The 18,157-nt window shown below is 36.4% G+C and overlaps 2 protein-coding genes across 2 annotated transcripts; one reads left to right on the top strand and one right to left on the bottom strand.

Annotated features, from left to right (window-relative positions):
• Positions 1-8,380: 8,380 nt before the first annotated feature.
• Positions 8,381-9,731, top strand: LOC120580290 (putative gamma-glutamylcyclotransferase At3g02910). Its single transcript, XM_039833926.1, has one exon. The coding sequence runs from the start codon at positions 8,527-8,529 to the stop codon at positions 9,085-9,087; it is 561 nt and encodes a 186-aa protein (XP_039689860.1). The 5' UTR covers positions 8,381-8,526; the 3' UTR covers positions 9,088-9,731.
• Positions 9,732-11,996: 2,265 nt separating this feature from the next.
• Positions 11,997-16,367, bottom strand: LOC120580229 (chaperone protein DnaJ). Its single transcript, XM_039833762.1, has 7 exons — positions 16,096-16,367; positions 15,936-16,013; positions 15,760-15,835; positions 14,269-14,342; positions 14,088-14,158; positions 12,423-12,466; positions 11,997-12,341 (listed from the first exon to the last, which is right to left on the bottom strand). Exons 1-6 carry the CDS (start codon positions 16,156-16,158, stop codon positions 12,424-12,426), a joined length of 405 nt encoding a protein of 134 aa, XP_039689696.1. The 5' UTR covers positions 16,159-16,367; the 3' UTR covers positions 11,997-12,341; position 12,423.
• Between the last annotated feature and the right edge of the window lie 1,790 nt (positions 16,368-18,157).

Here is an 18,157-nt window from a genome sequence, read left to right as displayed (position 1 = left end):
TCCAACTTCTATACTAAGCTCCCTATTCATCTTTTTAACCTGAAAATTGTTCCAGTCTTCATTAATATCATCTAGGTACCTTAATCCATCCCCAAAACATCTTATAACAACTTTTCAAAAATCAAGTTTTTATTTGGCTTGCTCGCCATGGCGAGTTGGACTGCTCGCGAGGCGAGCCATGATATTGTTCACTCGCGAGGCGAGACATGAATGCTCGCAAGGCGAGCGATGAATATCAGTACGGGCAGAAAACTGGTTTTTCCCAAAAATCCCATTTTTCTTCCAATCACTCCCCAAATTAGTTTACAGATATATAATTAAGTGTTCTATGCAACCAGAAACTAATTCTAACATCAAAATCATGCTTACAACTTCAAAATCATCATTTTATCATAAAACCCCAAAATCCCAATTCCTCACCAAAACCTGTCAAACTCAAAATCAGACTTTAATAGCTACAATATTGAAGTAAACCTCACCCTTACCTTAATTCAGAATGAAAAATGCACAGCAAAAAGGGTTCCTCTGGTTCTAAGTTGCTCTTCTCTCCTTCTTCTCCCAAAGTTGGTTTTTACGTGAAACTGGTTTTCTGACATCCATCCTTTTCTTAACTTCCCATTAATTGTAACTCCCTACTATTTTCATTTAACTCCCCATAATTTCTATTAACTCCTATTAATTCCCCCAAACACCAAAATAATTAATATTTCATACTTATTCTAATTATTATTAAATAACTATATAATAAAATAATTCACCACATAAATCATCCAAAATCATATATATATATATATATATATATATGCATATACTCCGCATAAATCACCAAACATCATATATAAATATATATATACTCCACATAAATTAAAATAATTAATTATAACAACTAGGGCGTTACAACTCTCCCCAAATTACAGAATTTCGTCCTCGAAATCTTACCTCAAGCAAATAACTCCGGATACGACTCCCGCATCTTACTCTCCAGCTCCCAAATCAAACTTTCACCAGTAGCTCCACCCCAAACGACTCTCACAAGAGGTATCTCTTTACCCCTCAAGGACTTCACCTTTCTATCATCAATCCTCAATGGCATAGTCTCAACTGTCAGGTTGTCCCTAACCTGCACATCATCATCCCTCGGAATCACATGTGAAGGATCCGCAACATACTTCCGAAGCTGAGAAACATGAAACACATCGTGCAAGTTCGAAAGATGAGGTGGCAAACCAACTCTATATGCCACAGTTCCAACTCTCTCTGAAATCTGATACGGACCAATGAACTTAGGAGTCAACTTTCTCGACTTCAAAGCACGTCCAACACCCGTCAAAGGAGTGACTCTCAGAAAAACATGATCACCCTCCTGAAACTCAAGATCCTTTCTCCGCTTGTCATGGTAACTCTTCTATCGACTCTGCGAAGCTTTCATCTTTTCTCTTATCAACCTGACTTTCTCAGTAGTCTCATGAACCAAGTCCGGTCCCAACACAACACTCTCACCCGACTCAAACCAGCATAAAGGAGTCCTACACCTCCGACCATACAAGGCTTCGAACGGTGCCATACCAACACTCGAGTGATAGCTGTTGTTATAAGTGAACTCAATCAAAGGCAAGTGACTATCCCAAGCTCCACCTTGCTCAAGCACACACACCCTCAACAAATCTTCCAATGATTGAATTGTCCTCTCCGACTGACCATCTGTTTGAGGATGATAAGCCGAACTCAACCTCAACTTCGAACCCAAAGCATCCTGTAAACTCTTCCAGAACCTAGAAGTGAACCTCGGATCTCTATCCGACACAATACTCGACGGAACACCATGAAGCTTCACCACACTGTGAATGTATATCTCTGCTAACTGCGCTACCGGATAACTGATATTGATAGGAATGAAGTGTGCCGACTTCGTCAACCGGTCGACAACGACCCAAATAGCGTCATGCCCTCTCGGAGTGTTCGGTAAACTCGTCACAAAATCCATAGAGATACTGTCCCACTTCCACTCCGGTACATCCAACGGTGTTAACAACCCTGCAGGCTTCTGATGCTCAACCTTGGACTTCTGACAAATCAAACAGGCATAAACAAACTGAGCAACATCTCTTTTCAAACCGGACCACCAAAACAATTTCTTCAAATCATGGTACATTTTTGTAGCCCCCGGGTGAATACTCAACCTACTCTTGTGACTCTCCTCAAGAATCAACTTCTTCAAATCATCATTGTCAGGAATACAAACCCTTCCTCTGAACCTCAGCACACCCTGATCATCAACCTTAAAATCACTATCCTCGGTGTCATTACCTGAAGTCATCAAATCAACAAACTTCAAATCCACTTTCTGAGCTTCTCGGATACTGTTCAAGAAGTCACTATCAATCTTCAGCATCCCCAACTGTATACTCTGAGATGACAATTCACAGACAAGACTCATGTCTCTGAACTGTTCTAGCAATTCAAATTCTTTCACCATCAAAGCAGACATGTGCAAAGTTTTCCTGCTCAAAGCATCAGCAACCACATTGGCCTTACCAGGATGGTAATTCAAGCCAAAATCATAATCCTTCAGTAACTCTAACCATCTCCTCTGCCTCATGTTCAGTTCCTTCTGGTCAAATAAATACTTCAAACTTTTATGATCACTGAACACCTCAAATCTGGAACCGTACAAATAATGCCTCCAAATTTTCAAAACAAAAACCACCGCAGCCAACTCCAGGTCATGTGTAGGATAATTCTTCTCATGAACACGCAATTGCCTAGAAGCATATGCTACCACCTTACCATCTTGCATCAGAACACCACCTAAGCCCAGCTTAGATGCATCACAGTACACAACAAACGATTCTTCTGGTTTAGGCAAAATCAAAACAGGAGCAGTTGTCAATCTTCGCTTCAATTCATTGAAACTACTCTCACACTGAGCATCCCACACAAAAGATTTACCCTTACAGGTCAACTGTGTCAACGGAAGAGCCAATTTCGAAAACCCTTCTATGAACCTGCGGTAATAACCAGCCAGACCCAGAAAACTTCTGATCTCAGTTACCGACTTCGGAGTCTCCCATTGTGATACCGCATCAACCTTTGAAGGATCCACTACAATACCACTACCAGAAATAATGTGACCCAGAAAACTTACTTCACTTAACCAGAACTCACATTTTGACAACTTTGCATACAACCTCTTTTCCTTCAACACTTGCAATACTATCCTCAGATGCTCTGCATGCTCCTCTTCATTCTTGGAATAAATTAAGATATCATCAATAAACACCACAACAAACTTATCCAGAAAATCATGGAAGATTCGGTTCATGTACTCCATAAATACACCAGGGGCGTTAGTAACACCGAAAGGCATCACTTTGTACTCGTAATGACCATAACGTGTCCTAAAGGCCGTCTTCTGCATATCCTCATCCTTCACCTTTATCTGATGATAACCAGACCTCAAATCAATCTTACTAAAAATTTTAGCACCAACCAACTGATCCATCAAGTCGTCAATTCTCGGAAGCGGATATCTGTTCTTTATCGTAACCTTGTTCAACTGACGGTAATTTATGCACAGTCTCATACTACCATCTTTCTTCTTAACCAACAACACCGGTGCTCCCCAAGGTGAAACACTGGGTCTTACAAATTTCTTATCCAACAAGTCCTCCAACTGTTTCTTTAACTCAGCTAACTCAGAAGCTGACATACGGTATGGTGCCATCGACACCGGCTTAGTTCCTGGAACAAGGTCAATTGAAAATTCAACCTCCCTCTCTGGTGGCACATCAGGAATCTCATCAGGAAATACTTCTGAAAATTCATTCACTACAGGTAACCTGTCAATCACAGCTTGATTTTCTAACGACAATTGTGCCATTAGAGAATACATCAAAATTCCATCACGTTCAAACTGTTTCATCTGTTTTGTAGACAGAAGCTCAACTTCACCTTCTTCCTCAGCAGAAGAAAAAATGCACCGTCTTACTATAGCAGTTGATATGAACTCGGTTATACTCTAACCAATTCATTCCAATGATCACATCCATACCCGTCAACGGCAGACAAACTAAATCAATCACAAAATCTCTACCAAACATAGATATAGGACACCGCAGACAAACAAGAGAAGTGGTTACTAAACCCTTAGCTGGAGTTTCAACAACCATTTCCCCTTTCATATCAGATACATCCAAACCCAACTTATAGGCACATTCAATAGCAATAAAACAATGAGTAGCACCAGTATCAATAATAGCAATTAAAGGAGTACTATTAAAGAAACAAGTACCTCTGATAAGTCGGTCCTCATTGGTAGTCTGCGTACCAGTCAAAGCAAATACCTTCCCACCAGTTCTAGCCTTCTTCGGCTCAGGACACTGTGAACTAATATGACCTTCCCCATTGCAGTTGTAGCAGACAATGTCCCCACGCTTGCATTCAGCTAGACTGTGACCCTTCTGACCACACCTGAAGCACTTCCTATCATCTTTACCACAAACATTACTCTTGTGGCCTTTCTCACCACACTTATAACAAACAATCTCAGCAGGAGCATCTCTCCTCTTGGGCCTCCTATCATCACTCATCTTCTGCTTTCCCTTGTCAGCAGGAGCACTGTAAGGCTTAGGACGATTCTGATGTCCCTTACCCCTCCTCTCACTCATTATCTTGTAATGAGCTTTGGTGTCTTCTTCATAAATTCTGCACCTATTAACCAACTCAGAGAAGACTCTGATCTGCTGATACCCAATAGCTCTTTTGATGTCAGCCCTCAACCCATTCTCAAATTTGATGCACTTGGAGAACTCAGCTGTCTCCGCACTGTAATGAGGGTAGAATGTGGCAAGTTCCACAAACTTTGCAGCATACTCTGTGACAGACATGTCACCTTGCTTCAACTCCAGAAACTCAATCTCTTTCTTTCCCCGGACATCTTTCGGGAAGTACCTACCCAGGAACTCTTTCCTGAACATATCCCAAGTCACTACCACACCATCCTGCTCCAGAACAGGCAACAAACTAATCCACCAATCATCGGCCTCTTCAGCTAGCATATGCGTCCCAAACCGCACCTTCTGTGTCTCAGAACACTGCATGACCCTGAATATCCTTTCAATCTCCTTCAGCCATTTCTGAGCACCATCAGGGTCATACCTACCCTTGAATGTCGGTGGATGATTCCTCAAGAAAGTTTCCAGCATCCTGGTTCCATCATTACCAGTCTCAACCTTAGGTTGCTGTTGAACAGCTTGAGCTACAGCCTCAAGCGCAGCAACAAGGGCAGCATCACTACTTCCAGTCATCTCGAAGTTCTACACGAGAAACAACAACTCAGAATAACAACAAAAAGCAACATTAAAGTTGACACTCTATCCTAGGTGGCTCAACACGACTCTACTACTTGGCCGGACGGACCAACCTGCTCTGATACCAAATTGTAACACCCCGTTACCCAAAAACAATTAAATAACATTTAACCATCAGAATAATCCACAACGGGCATGCTACACATCATTTTCAAAATTTCTTAAATAGAAGATAGAACTATTTAATCAAACAACTTATTATTTATGAAAACATAGCAGCGGAATAGTTCTCAAATCCATAACCTCATAACATCCAACAACAGTCTATGGCATTAAAGGCCTTAGCATAATTCAACAACATTGTTCAAAAGACAATAAAGGCTCCACATCACAATTCCTAAATTTGATACATGGAAAAGAAACAACAATAAATATAAATAATAGTTCCCATCCCACGTATCAGAGCCCTAGACACGACATTGAGCCACCACCAACTACTCAGGATCACCTGCAAGTTACCCATAAGAAGGGCAACATTTTCAAGCAGAAGGGGTGAGATTCACAACAATAAATATAGATATTAAAATCTTCAATTGAATCTAACACCCTAATCATCAAACACATCATCTTGTAAACATATATATGTATAAGTCACAAGCAACAACAACATCAACAATACACCACCATCACAATGAATATATAAATGCATATTCAACATCAACATCAACCATCAGATAATAACTGCAATCAACAACCAAGACTCATGCAAATGACATGACAACACTGCTAAGACACCATCTTAGACTTCTCAATGAATGCAATATGCATGTGGTACCAAACAGGACCGAAGCCCTCACCGCTTTTGAATGGTTAAAGCATTCATCAGGACCGAAGCCCTCACCGCTGTTTTATGCATATGCAATGGACCTACTTGTGTATATCTACATACAACTGACCATGCAATGCAACTCCATATGGCTCCACTTTAACAATATGTATGATTCAATAATTAGCATACATTTCAACCATCATCAGTAATCATCAATCCAGTAATTCAATCAACCAAAATAATGCATAATTATATATAACTATGCTCAAAAACAACAACATCAACCACTACTATTCAAGCTAGCAAAACAACACTCAGGAACTGTGCAGCTCGCCTCGCGAGCACAACTGCTCGCCATGGCGAGTTCACAAAAACACTAGCTCGCCATGGCGAGTTCAAGGCGAACTCGAGGCGAGTGGAAATCAGGTGCTCTCCGGAAAAATGACATTTTCACACTCCAACTTCTATACTAAGCTCCCTATTCATCTTTTTAACCTGAAAATTGTTCCAGTCTTCATTAATATCATCTAGGTACCTTAATCCATCCCCAAAACATCTTATAACAACTTTTCAAAAATCAAGTTTTTATTTGGCTTGCTCGCCATGGCGAGTTCCATGATATTGTTCACTCGCGAGGCGAGACATGAATGCTCGCGAGGCGAGCGATGAATATCAGTACGGGCAGAAAACTGATTTTTCCCAAAAATCCCATTTTTCTTCCAATCACTCCCCAAATTAGTTTACAGATATATAATTAAGTGTTCTATGCAACCAGAAACTAATTCTAACATCAAAATCATGCTTACAACTTCAAAATCATCATTTTATCATAAAACTCCAAAATCCCAATTCCTCACCAAAACCTGTCAAACTCAAAATCAGACTTTAATAGCTACAATACTGAAGTAAACCTCACCCTTACCTTAATTCAAAATGAAAAATGCACAACAAAAAGGGTTCCTCTGGTTCTAAGTTGCTCTTCTCTCCTTCTTCTCCCAAAGTTGGTTTTTACGTGAAACTGGTTTTCTGACATCCATCCTTTTCTTAACTTCCCATTAATTGTAACTCCCTACTATTTTCATTTAACTCCCCATAATTTCTATTAAGTCCTATTAATTCCCCCAAACACCAAAATAATTAATATTTCATACTTATTCTAATTATTATTAAATAACTATATAATAAAATAATTCACCACATAAATCATCCAAAATCACACATATATATATATAAATATATGCATATACTCCGCATAAATCACCAAACATCATATATAAATATATATATACTCCACATAAATTAAAATAATTAATTATAACAACTAGGGCGTTACAGTAGGGAACTATTACTTATAGTTACTTTGCAGGATTCCTCCTCTGACAGGTGGCTTTGGTTACCGGATCAGTCTGATGGGTATACAGTTCGTGGTGTGTATGATATGTTGACATCGCAGGAACAACCAATGTTACATCAAAATATGGAGTTGATTTCGCACAAACAGGTACCTAATTTGAAAGTGTCTATATATGCTTGGCGTTTGCTGCGGGACCGGTTACCTACTAAACAAAATTTGGCAAGTCGTGGGGTCTTATCTTTGGAGGCGCGGTCATGCATAGATGGGTGTGGGCATGTCGAGGACCTGAATCATGTATTTCTGTCTTGTCCGTACTTTGGTGCGTTGTGGCCGATGGTGCGAGCTTGGCTTGGTGTTGTTGGGGTCAAAACTCAGTTTATAACAGACCATTTTTTTCAATTTATTAATTATGCAGGTGGTTTGAGAGCACGACGTTCTTTTTTCCATCTAATTTGGCTTCTGTTTGTTTGGATATTGTGGAATAAGCGGAATGATAGAGTTTTCAGAAATAAACAAAGCTCTTTACCGCATTTGTTAGATAAAGTAAAATCATATTCCTTGTGATGGCTGAAAGCTTGTAATGTAGTTTTTAGTTTTGGTATTCATAATTGGTGGTCAAACCCGCTCATATGTATGGGTATCGATTAACTGTCTTGTATCATTGACTATTCTGTGTTTCTCTCCGTGATTGTTATGGCACATCTTGTGCTACATCAATTACGTTTTTTGTGTTACTATATTTCATTTTCGTTTGTTCAAAAAAAAAAAAAAAAGTTTCTTATAGAGCACCTGTTAAAATTTTTTTTTTTTTGGTGAAGACAAGTTGAAGATGTGTATCGAATAACACAACATTAAAAATTTATAGAAAAGGACTATAATTAAATACGCAATAAATAAAAGAAGAGAAAAGGTGTAGAATCCCGTATTAAAAGGGGGCATACATTCTCCCTCCTCTCCCCACCACTTAACCAACCATTGAATTGAAATATTTGTGATCTACAATCAAATTCCAAACCCCCCAAATCCTCCTAAACATGGTAGCGGAGACAGACGTAGACGTTGCCGTTACCACCACCACCACCGCCGCCGCCGCCGCCCTTATATTCACTTACGGAACATTAAAGAGAAACTTCTCCAACCACCCTCTTCTCCAAGACCTAATCCTCACCGGCGACGCTTCTTTCATCGGAACCTACCGCACCCTCCTCAATTACCCTCTCGTATGTGGTCCCTACCGCGTCCCTTTCCTCCTCAACATTCCCGGTTCGGGTCAACCCGTTTACGGCGAACTCTACTCCGTCTCCGAACACGGTCTTTCTCGGATGGACGAACTGGAAGGAACCACACGCGCTCACTACGAGCGTCTTCCTATCAAGGTCGTTCCTGCTGAAGAAGATGGCGCCGAAGCGGAAAAGATAACGTGCGCGGAAGCGTATTACGCGCATGGTAGCTATGCGATGGAGATGTGGAAGAAGAATGGTAAAAAAGGTTTGAAGTGTTATACGGAGAAAGAAACAATTGGGTATGTGAAACGTAAAGATAGGCCTCAACATTTGACTTTCCTTGATCACATTCGATTGTTCCTTTCTGATTGATTCATTATAATTATTATTCATTTTTACTGTGTTTATTACTGTTCTTCAAGATTGGAATTTGGTTGGTCTCTGTCTTCTTTATGTATTTTCGATGTTTTCTTAGTTATATATACATTATGTAAAAAATAATAATAATATGTCTACTTGTTTTGTTTTTAGTTAATAATAACCAATGAAGCACGGACACTCCTCGAATTAGGCGTGTCGTGTCCTGGTGTCAGACACGTGTCAGTGTCTGATACGACACTTATAATTACATTGTATTATGTCATTTTCTCAAATTATTATCCAGTGTCCATGTATCATTATCCGTGTCGTGTCTGTGTATATGTTCGTGCTTCATAGATAATAACTATTTTGATCTTTCAAGGTCTTGTCTATTGGGACGTGTCTTTAAACTGCACAATTAGAACAGAAGCTTTATATTGGTGGGTAATAGTTAAGGTTCGCTTGTAGAGTTTTTTTTTTTTTTTTTTAAGTTGCGGTCTGAGACTGTAATTGCAATTGAAAACTTTGCTGTGGTCACTGGGAGTAGTTAACGATTTACATATCCTGAATGTGTTACCATGAAACTTCGTGTATAGCCACATATACTGAGTTCAACTCCTGAATCCATCTTACTAATAGAGTAATATATTTTTTAATATATTTTTAATGATTTTGATTTGCGTGCTTCTCACATTATTAAAGGGTGTTGCATTAGTTGTTCAATTTTGATTGTACATATAACACAACTCTTACTAATATCCTGATTTTTACCAGAATAGATAGTTTATAGCCTAGACGAGTCACGATATTTACAGATCCATATTTTATAAAACCCGATATAATTATGTATCTAAATTTGATTTTGTCCAAATCCACCTTCAAGATCAGTTTTTTGAGCCAGTCGGAGAACATGATAGCTCCTAGTTACAACCATGCACTGTCCTCAGCAAGTACTCTGATATTCTAGGTTCAGGTGTCTGCTTCTATTCGCAACTCGCTCAACTAGTGCTCAACTAGATTTGGATCCTTGCCGTCATTTCTTCATGTGTCTGTTGGCAATGTTGAGCGCACAACCTCAACGGTAACAATTTTGAAGGGCTCACTGGGGCACATTCATACAAGATGGCTGATTGGTTGTTTGGTCATCAATTCTGAACCTTGCTGTGTTGTTAATATTGTCCTGGTTTATGTAAATGTGACCGTGGTTTTGCAGGTTTTGCTCTATATCTTGGTAGTCCGGAATATGAACTTCGTTCCAATGTTACGAAATCAAATTGGGATTTTCGGGTTCTTTGTTTGGGGAGAAGAAATATGAAATTTGTTCGGGTTCGAACATGGCCTCCAACTATTTATCTCTCTTATCTCAAATCAATTGAATTACTCATAAGTCATACCTCCAACTTTGGTGATGCCTTTTTCGGGTTATAAACGATGCTATTTGAATCATTGTGCGTAATCACAGGCCACTATTATTAGTCTCTTTTTTCTTTTTATAAATTATTAGGCTCTTTCTGTCATGGGGTCACAATATAGGTGGTCCACAAAATACATAATGTTGAGTGATTACATTAATCTCATTTAACAATCTTTGCTAGATACTATTGAAAAATAATAATAATAAATCATATTAATCTTGTCCTCTCCCCCTCGTGTAATGGTTCAATTTGATTCCGTTTTTAATCAAAAAAAAAAAAAATCAAACCGTCGAACAAAACCACTAAATCGTTTTTTTTTTAGGGATAAATAAAACCACTAAATCGTTGAAAGTTGTATAGGATGTAATTGAAAGAAGATTTTATATAAGTTTTGGGGATCAATCTCCGCTGACTCAAAACAAAATGAAATATGAATTTTAACTCACTAGAAAATCTTTTGGGTTTTTCAAATTAAATGTTAAAGTTTGTTTATTTTGAGTAAAATAGTGGAAGAATATTTAATTAAAGACCTAATTAAATATGTTTTAACCATGATACATATATTTACTTATTTTCTAATTTTTTTTTTTTTTTTTTCATGTACATTTTATTTTGTACTATGAAATATCCTTATAAAGGATAAAATTGAAGAAAAGAGTTTTTGAACTGGCAAAAAAATTGAGAATAGTTCTCAAGTACATTCTTTGTTCTCGAGCAACCAATTTCTAACAACTTTCTATATCTTTATTCGAAAAGGATGCTCGAATGGCTAGACGACATAGGATATCTCATAGTTATAACTATGAAGAAAACTAATATGGTCATTAACCTTATGGCTAACTAGATGAGACATGATTGTTACAAGGAAAGCAATCATTTTAGTCGTTGAAAAGAAAATAATTAAAAGCTAAAAAAAAAATAATGAAATAAGATTTTCTCTTCCCATAAGTATAGGATACCTAATGTTAATATCATATTTACTGCCCTCTCGGATTAGTCGATTCTTAGATCGGATACCGAGTTTTCAAAAAAAAAATAAAAAAAATCATATTTACTGCAATAATGGAGAGTTATGAAGAAATGAGATAATAAGTAAAGTTCGCCTACGTCTAAAATGGAACAAATTGTTTCATTACCTTTAGGAGGTTATCCTTGAACTTAAAATTAAGGTTAGTAGAAGCATATAATTGTTATTAATTTGCATCTAAAATATAAGTGGTAATCCTAAATCCCCAACAGTGTTTTTACAATAGCGTGTTAATCAAGTAATGGACTCTTTTAATTTGTGTATGCTTAAATACCTTTTTTTTTGGGTTGGGACATAATAAAAAAGAGGTAGTCGCTTTTTTTTTTTTTTTTTTTTTTTTTGCGTGTTAACCCTTCTGTTCTTAAATACTTGACTAAGAATTGTTTCACCCAAAAATCGAATTCGGGTTCTTCCAAACGATTCATTCTTTGGTGAAGCTTATTAACCATGAAAAAGCATTGAACATTTTAATCTCTTTGTTTTTTCATAAAATCTAATCTCATTGCTAATTCAAACATTCAATTAAGAGTGTGATTAGTCAGATCAAATACACAAGTAAAAGGAGGTATATTACCTACAAGCTTGTAATACATACATAAAGGTTCGTAATGGACCATTCCAAAAGTACATTTTAGTAGCTAAACTAAAAAATATACACGAGCAATATAACATATGCCGCATATGTCACAAAATGATTCACAAGTAGACCAGGCTCTTTTGGTATTGATAACTCATCATAGCATACTCAACTATCGAGGTTTCGAATCGCAGCAAAACTGGGTATTCATAACTCTTCTCATAAAAACTGAGATGAGCATGCCTGTCTGAAATGTTTTTCAGTTAAATTTAAATCGACATATAGAGGACCAGTGATCAAAGTAACTGATGCAAAGCCAGGGACAAACCTTATTTATCTAGTGGTTGAAAATCTTCAATCAATTGTTGTGACCTGCACAAAATTATAATTTAGATTAGGTAGGGTTAGAGTTGATTAAAAAAAAAAATAACTGATCTCAGATACAGTGCAGGTCTATTTACAGTAATAGGTATTTTAGTTGCAGGGCTAAAGAAAGGTAATCAAAGATCAATATGAAGACTTTTCAAGGCTGTGAAATAAAAGCATATGTTTCAATGTGATGATGTTTCCATGGGGTCATTAATAAATCACGAACAAGTGATTTTGGGTTTATTAGGTTAAGAATTAAGGAATTATAGTCAAAATAGATCCAGATGAATTTGCACAAACCTAAAGGTTCAAGATAATACCAGTAACCTTAATCCTTATCATTAGAAGTCCTAATATAAAAACTGTCCACAGATTTGGCAGCATGAAATTCATTACTCTTCCACAAATGTCAACTCTAAGATACTAGTTCCTCCTCTCACATGAATTTGCACAATAAAAAAGTAATTCACCTTGAACAGCTCTAATAACGTACAAGGCGGCTTGAGATCATACTGGATTAAAAGTTTCAACAAAGCTGAGAAATAATTACCAAACTCGTTGAGCAAAAGTTTTGTTTAGTTACATCCAAGGCCAGTTTTTTGTCACATGAAGATAAAATTACGCACTCCCACATAATGACTACTTATTCTGGAATGTAATATAAACAAAACTAACTCATATTTTTTGAAATAAAAAAAATATAAACAAATTTTAACAACTTCTCTCCTATTTAATAATAGTATTTCTAAAACCCCTCATTTAATTTAACTTTTTATATTTTCAACGACCAAACTTAACATGTTATTCCCGGACCCTACATATATGGGAGCTTTACTGCACCGAGCTGCCCTTTTTTATATTTTCTTCAACGACCGAACTTATTTGTCATAGAGGAAAACTTAGGCAATAGACTTAATATGTTATTCGGACTGCATAGATCAAATATGATCAACTACTCCCTTTCATAATATGCGTAATTTGATCAATTTTTACTTATAAACCTAAAAGAAACAAGAAAACTGAAAAGAAACTGTGTATTATTGACCGTTAAGGATGAGTTTGAAGCTCTTTACAATGGTGGAAATATAACAACAAAAACAGAAAACGACACCAGAGTTCTAAGAACTCCTAGACCAGAGTAAGGTTGCTCCTGAACCAGAGAGAAATACTCTCCTAACTGATTCAACAAACTTTTTTGAATGAATGACTCATAACCTTTCCCGCTCTTTCATAACTGAATGAATGGTTCCCTAAAAATCAGGGAATATCCTAACCACCTAATATGCCTTCAGATTCTACACACTTCTAGAAACCATGCTACTGTGGATTGGGCCCAATAATTGGGTCTTCACACTTACTGGACCCTGATGCTCTATCAAATCAAAACCATTCCGGAGGGAGTACAAATTTTCAATGACTGTGGAATCATTGCAGTAAATATTGGGCTTGAGAATAAAAATAGAGTCCATCTGTTTGCATGGAAAACAAAACAACTATAAAGATGTCTGTCCATCTGATTGACAGGCCCTGGTATGGTTGCGTTAAAGACTTGTGAGTTCCACCTCTACTCTAGAATAAGAGACAATAGAAAGACAGGGAATAACGAAAAATTTAAAGCTAATACCATCTGTCTTCATTGTTGATACCAAGTCCATTGCAGGTCAGAATCATTCCTTTAAATCTGGCAAGATATTCCTGTGTAGCAATGTGACACGCCCACAGCAGCAGTTATACTTCTAGGAGATACAACAAAATAATCACCAGAAAAATTTAAGTAATAATACTAAATTTTTTAACTTCAATACCTGCAAGCTATACTTCTCGATCTCACATGCCCCAGTTAAATCATAGTCTAAACGCTTGGCAGGATCGCTCAATACTACAAAATAACAAAGAAAGACTATAGTAAGCAAATATCCACCATGACTATCGCTAACAACTAGCTGCTTCCATTTTTACAAACCATGACCAATGCAGCCAAAACACACGTCTTGTTCAAATTATGTGGTGCTACAGAGATTCTGGGGCATCAAATTAAATTTAATACATTAAGTATCACTTAAAGACCTATTTATTAAGTTTGAACAGCAAATAAAACCAGTGCTCAGCACAGTAGTGCAATAAAGAGAACAGGAGAAAATTCTCCGAAAGACTCGCACGTAGCTTGTAAGGCTAAAACGGTAAATGTATAGGGAATTTGTTTTCTTATAATAGAATAAAGAATAATTTGTGTTCTTATAATTTAATAGATAAGTAAATGTTCATTTTAAGGGCTAAAGTCACACAATCTAATGAGGGTTGAGCACGGATTTTACGTAATTGGTTGGGCGAGAAATTAGAAATTTGTTGCTGACACGTAGCACCTCAGGAACCACGTAAATAGAAGTAATTTCCATTACAGGACAAATCATCAATGTTGGGTTTCCGAAAAATGGTCACCTTTGGCAATCCTATAAATTGAAGCACTCATCAATGTCGGGATTTTTATGTCAAACAGAAAGGAAACATACACTATGTTAGTTGTATTACGGGATTTTTAGGTTGGTATGTGTTTTAAGTTTTGTTATCATCGTGTTCATGTGTGTGAGATTTCCATCTTTAGTTCATCTAAACTTACACGTTACTATTAGGAGTGAAATTAAGTTCATATGCTTATGAAATTATGTGAACATCTGGATTTGAGAACAACTAATGATTTAATTAAACAATATAGTAAAGTGTAGGAACTAGAAGCCGAAAAACTAGACAACAAAGGTTAAATTTCATATAAAACTAATGAAGGACCAGTTGTTCTTCTAATCTAACCATTTCTATATTGTGATTGTGTTGAAGATAGCAAGAGTTTTTTTCATTGGGGGTAATAGTCATTTTGGTCCTTAAATATGTAATGAGTAGTCATAATAGTCTCTGAATGTATCAAAATTTCAAAGTTGTCCATAATTATGCACTCGTTTGTCAAAATAGTCTTTGACGCTAAAATAATCTCTCAATACTCACTATAAATAATTTTCATATAAGGATCAAAATGACAATAAGTAAGCATAATTATTGATATGACAATAAATAAGTATATTCAAAGACTGATATGACAATATTATCGAAGCATTTTAATATCAGACACTATTTTGACTAACGAAGTGCACAATAAGGGACTATCTGAAATTTCTATACATTGAAGGACTGTTGTGGCTCCTCATTACACATTCAGGGACCAAATCTTTTCCATTTTCAAGAACCGCGATAAATAATTGTAAAGTTCATCCGCAAAGTCAGAATAATGAAGTTTGCTAAATTACCATTGTAAGCTTCATTTATCTCTTGAAATTTTGCAGTAACAGCACTATCATCTTTGTGTTTGTCAGGATGCCATTTCTACCAATGAAGTAGAATCAGTGAGTACATTAGTAAGTAAAACTTGTATAATTTTCTACTTCATGGAATGGATGACCAGAAAAAAGGATAGGTTACCAACCAGGGCGAGTCTTCGGTAATTTAATCTGATATCTTCATCTGTTGCATCATATTCAATCTCCAGCACTTTGTAATAATCCTTGAAATAAGCAAAGAATTTCACAAACAAACAAAATACTAGAATTGAAGAATTTCACAAAGAAAATAACTAAAAATAATACCTTGGGTTTGTTGTTGTTGTTGTCGTCAGTGGCAGCCATAAGATAGAAAAAAGGGGTCGACATACACAGCAGAATGATGATTCATGAGGATCAAATACAAACTTCGAAAGATAAGATTGAATTCCAAGACAAATAGTTATGGATTGAAAGAAAAAAAAAAGTGAGAAGAATTGTGGATTTTTGTGGCGAAAGAGAAAACAAGAGGGCGTTCCTGTGCCACAATTTGGATGCGCTTCTTCACGGAGGAAGAAACAAGGGAAATTAGATGAGATCGCTTGACATGACATGGATTTTTACCGTCAGTTTGACTGTAATTTTATCTTTTTTACTCCTTCTGTCTTATTTATAAAAAAACATTTGATTTTTTTTATTAATGACATAAATAATGTATTTAGTCTATATTTTAAACAAGATACACTAACAGCACAATATATTTAAAAAGTCAATTTTTCTCTTATAACTAAGACTGGAGGAAGTATTTAATCCATCGTGGTATTTTAAGATATGATTTCTCATTTATACTCTTTCTTAATTATTACTTTAATTTTTTTTAATAAAATTGCCATTAATTTAGAAAATTAAAGTGTCACATTGTGAATTAGTATTGTTGAAACCAATTTTGATTAAAAAAAGTTGGAAGAAGGTTAAATTTTTCTTAGAAATTTATGTGTGGATTAAAATAGGATATAATAATAGGAAAATGTGTAAAATACATTTCTTTAATTTGATGTTATTATTCTAAGACGACACTTACAAAAAAATCGGAGAGAGTATTTCTTTTGAAATATTAGACCTTAGGTTTATTACTTTTGTTTTGCAAGGATTATTACATGATTTTTAAGACCAAGGAATATGAAGGTGAGAAAAACATAAGAAGGGGGGGTTGAATTGTGTTAGCTTTTTCTTCGTTTTCTCCAAAGCTGAAAACACTGATCAGAAGCAAATAGAGTTATGCTTCTGAAGTGATTTCCAGAACTAAATAATAGCGGATAAAACAGAGAGAGAGAGAGAGAGAGAGAGAGAGAGAGAAAGCAATTATACAGGTTCCTTCCACACACCGGAAGTAGTCATGTCCCCCTTCCACTTCCAAGGAGTGTTCACTAATATGTAATATCTGATTACAACTGCTCACTGCTAAACTTAGCAAGAGACTTCAAATTACTCAAGCACAACTGCAAGAGATTTCCTATGCTCCTGAACACAATCAAGAGACTTTTAATGCTCAAGCACAACTGCAAGAGACTTTTATTCAAACAGATTACACAAAAAATTGTTTGAGGTTGAACACTTGATATACAATCAGTGGTGTTCACAATACACATCAGATACAGACTCTTAAAACTCTAGAATTTCTAAGATAAGAAATTCTAAGTGAACTTTTGATGCAGAACAATTTCAGCAGAGTTTTGGCGCTTTCAAATTGTTGTAGAGTCTTTTTATTCTCTAAGTTTTCACTCCTTAATATAGAGGTGTGAAAGAGACGTGAATTGCCAGCACATCAAAATAGAGTCGTTTGAAGCTTTGATCTATCACCAATGATCTTTTGCCTGATGTGGTTATTGTCCTATGAAGGATCAATTTCAAATCCATTCCAAGTATAAGGGAACATTGTTGCAGTCAGAGCTATTATTCTTGTCTTGTAGCAGAGACACAAACCGAGTAGTGGAGATAGTGGTTGCACACTTCGTACAATTGTATTATGTCAACGCTCTTCAAAGAACAAGCATCCAATGCTTTCAAATACTTTCAAAATAGTTGTTGCTTCACTCTTCTGGTCTTCTTCAATGCTTAGACATGATTAAATCCATTGAACAACCTTTGAACCTTTAAGTCTTGCATCTCCTGATGAACTTCAGCTTCTGGTGATCTTGCTTCTCATGAGATGCTTCTGATGAACTTGCTTCTGATGACGTCATCACTTCAGGAGCACTTCTCTTCAGACGCTTTAAGCTTCCTTTTTGTTGATTCCTTAGCTCTCTTTTGTTCTTTCAGAACCTAATAAAGATATCAAATTTTTGTCTATGGTCCTGTACACTTGAACAAATATTAGCATATCCAATTG

The sequence above is a fragment of the Medicago truncatula genome, chromosome 4 (assembly GCF_003473485.1).
Source record: "Medicago truncatula cultivar Jemalong A17 chromosome 4, MtrunA17r5.0-ANR, whole genome shotgun sequence".
NCBI lineage: Eukaryota > Viridiplantae > Streptophyta > Magnoliopsida > Fabales > Fabaceae > Medicago > Medicago truncatula.
The sequence above is the reverse complement of the archived record's forward strand: the minus strand, read 5'-3'. Positions and strand labels throughout refer to the sequence as shown.

Excerpts from the sequence above, each read along its gene's own strand:
- LOC120580229 (XM_039833762.1), bottom strand. The coding sequence starts at position 16,158 with ATGTCGACCCCTTTTTTCTATCTTATGGCTGCCACTGACGACAACAAC. Across the intron at positions 14,343-15,759 it reads GATAAATGAAGCTTACAATG|TATTGAGCGATCCTGCCAAG; the intron begins GTAATTTAGCAA and ends GTTATTTTGTAG. Across the intron at positions 14,159-14,268 it reads TCGAGAAGTATAGCTTGCAG|GAATATCTTGCCAGATTTAA; the intron begins GTATTGAAGTTA and ends ATTGCTACACAG.
- LOC120580290 (XM_039833926.1), top strand. The coding sequence starts at position 8,527 with ATGGTAGCGGAGACAGACGTAGACGTTGCCGTTACCACCACCACCACC.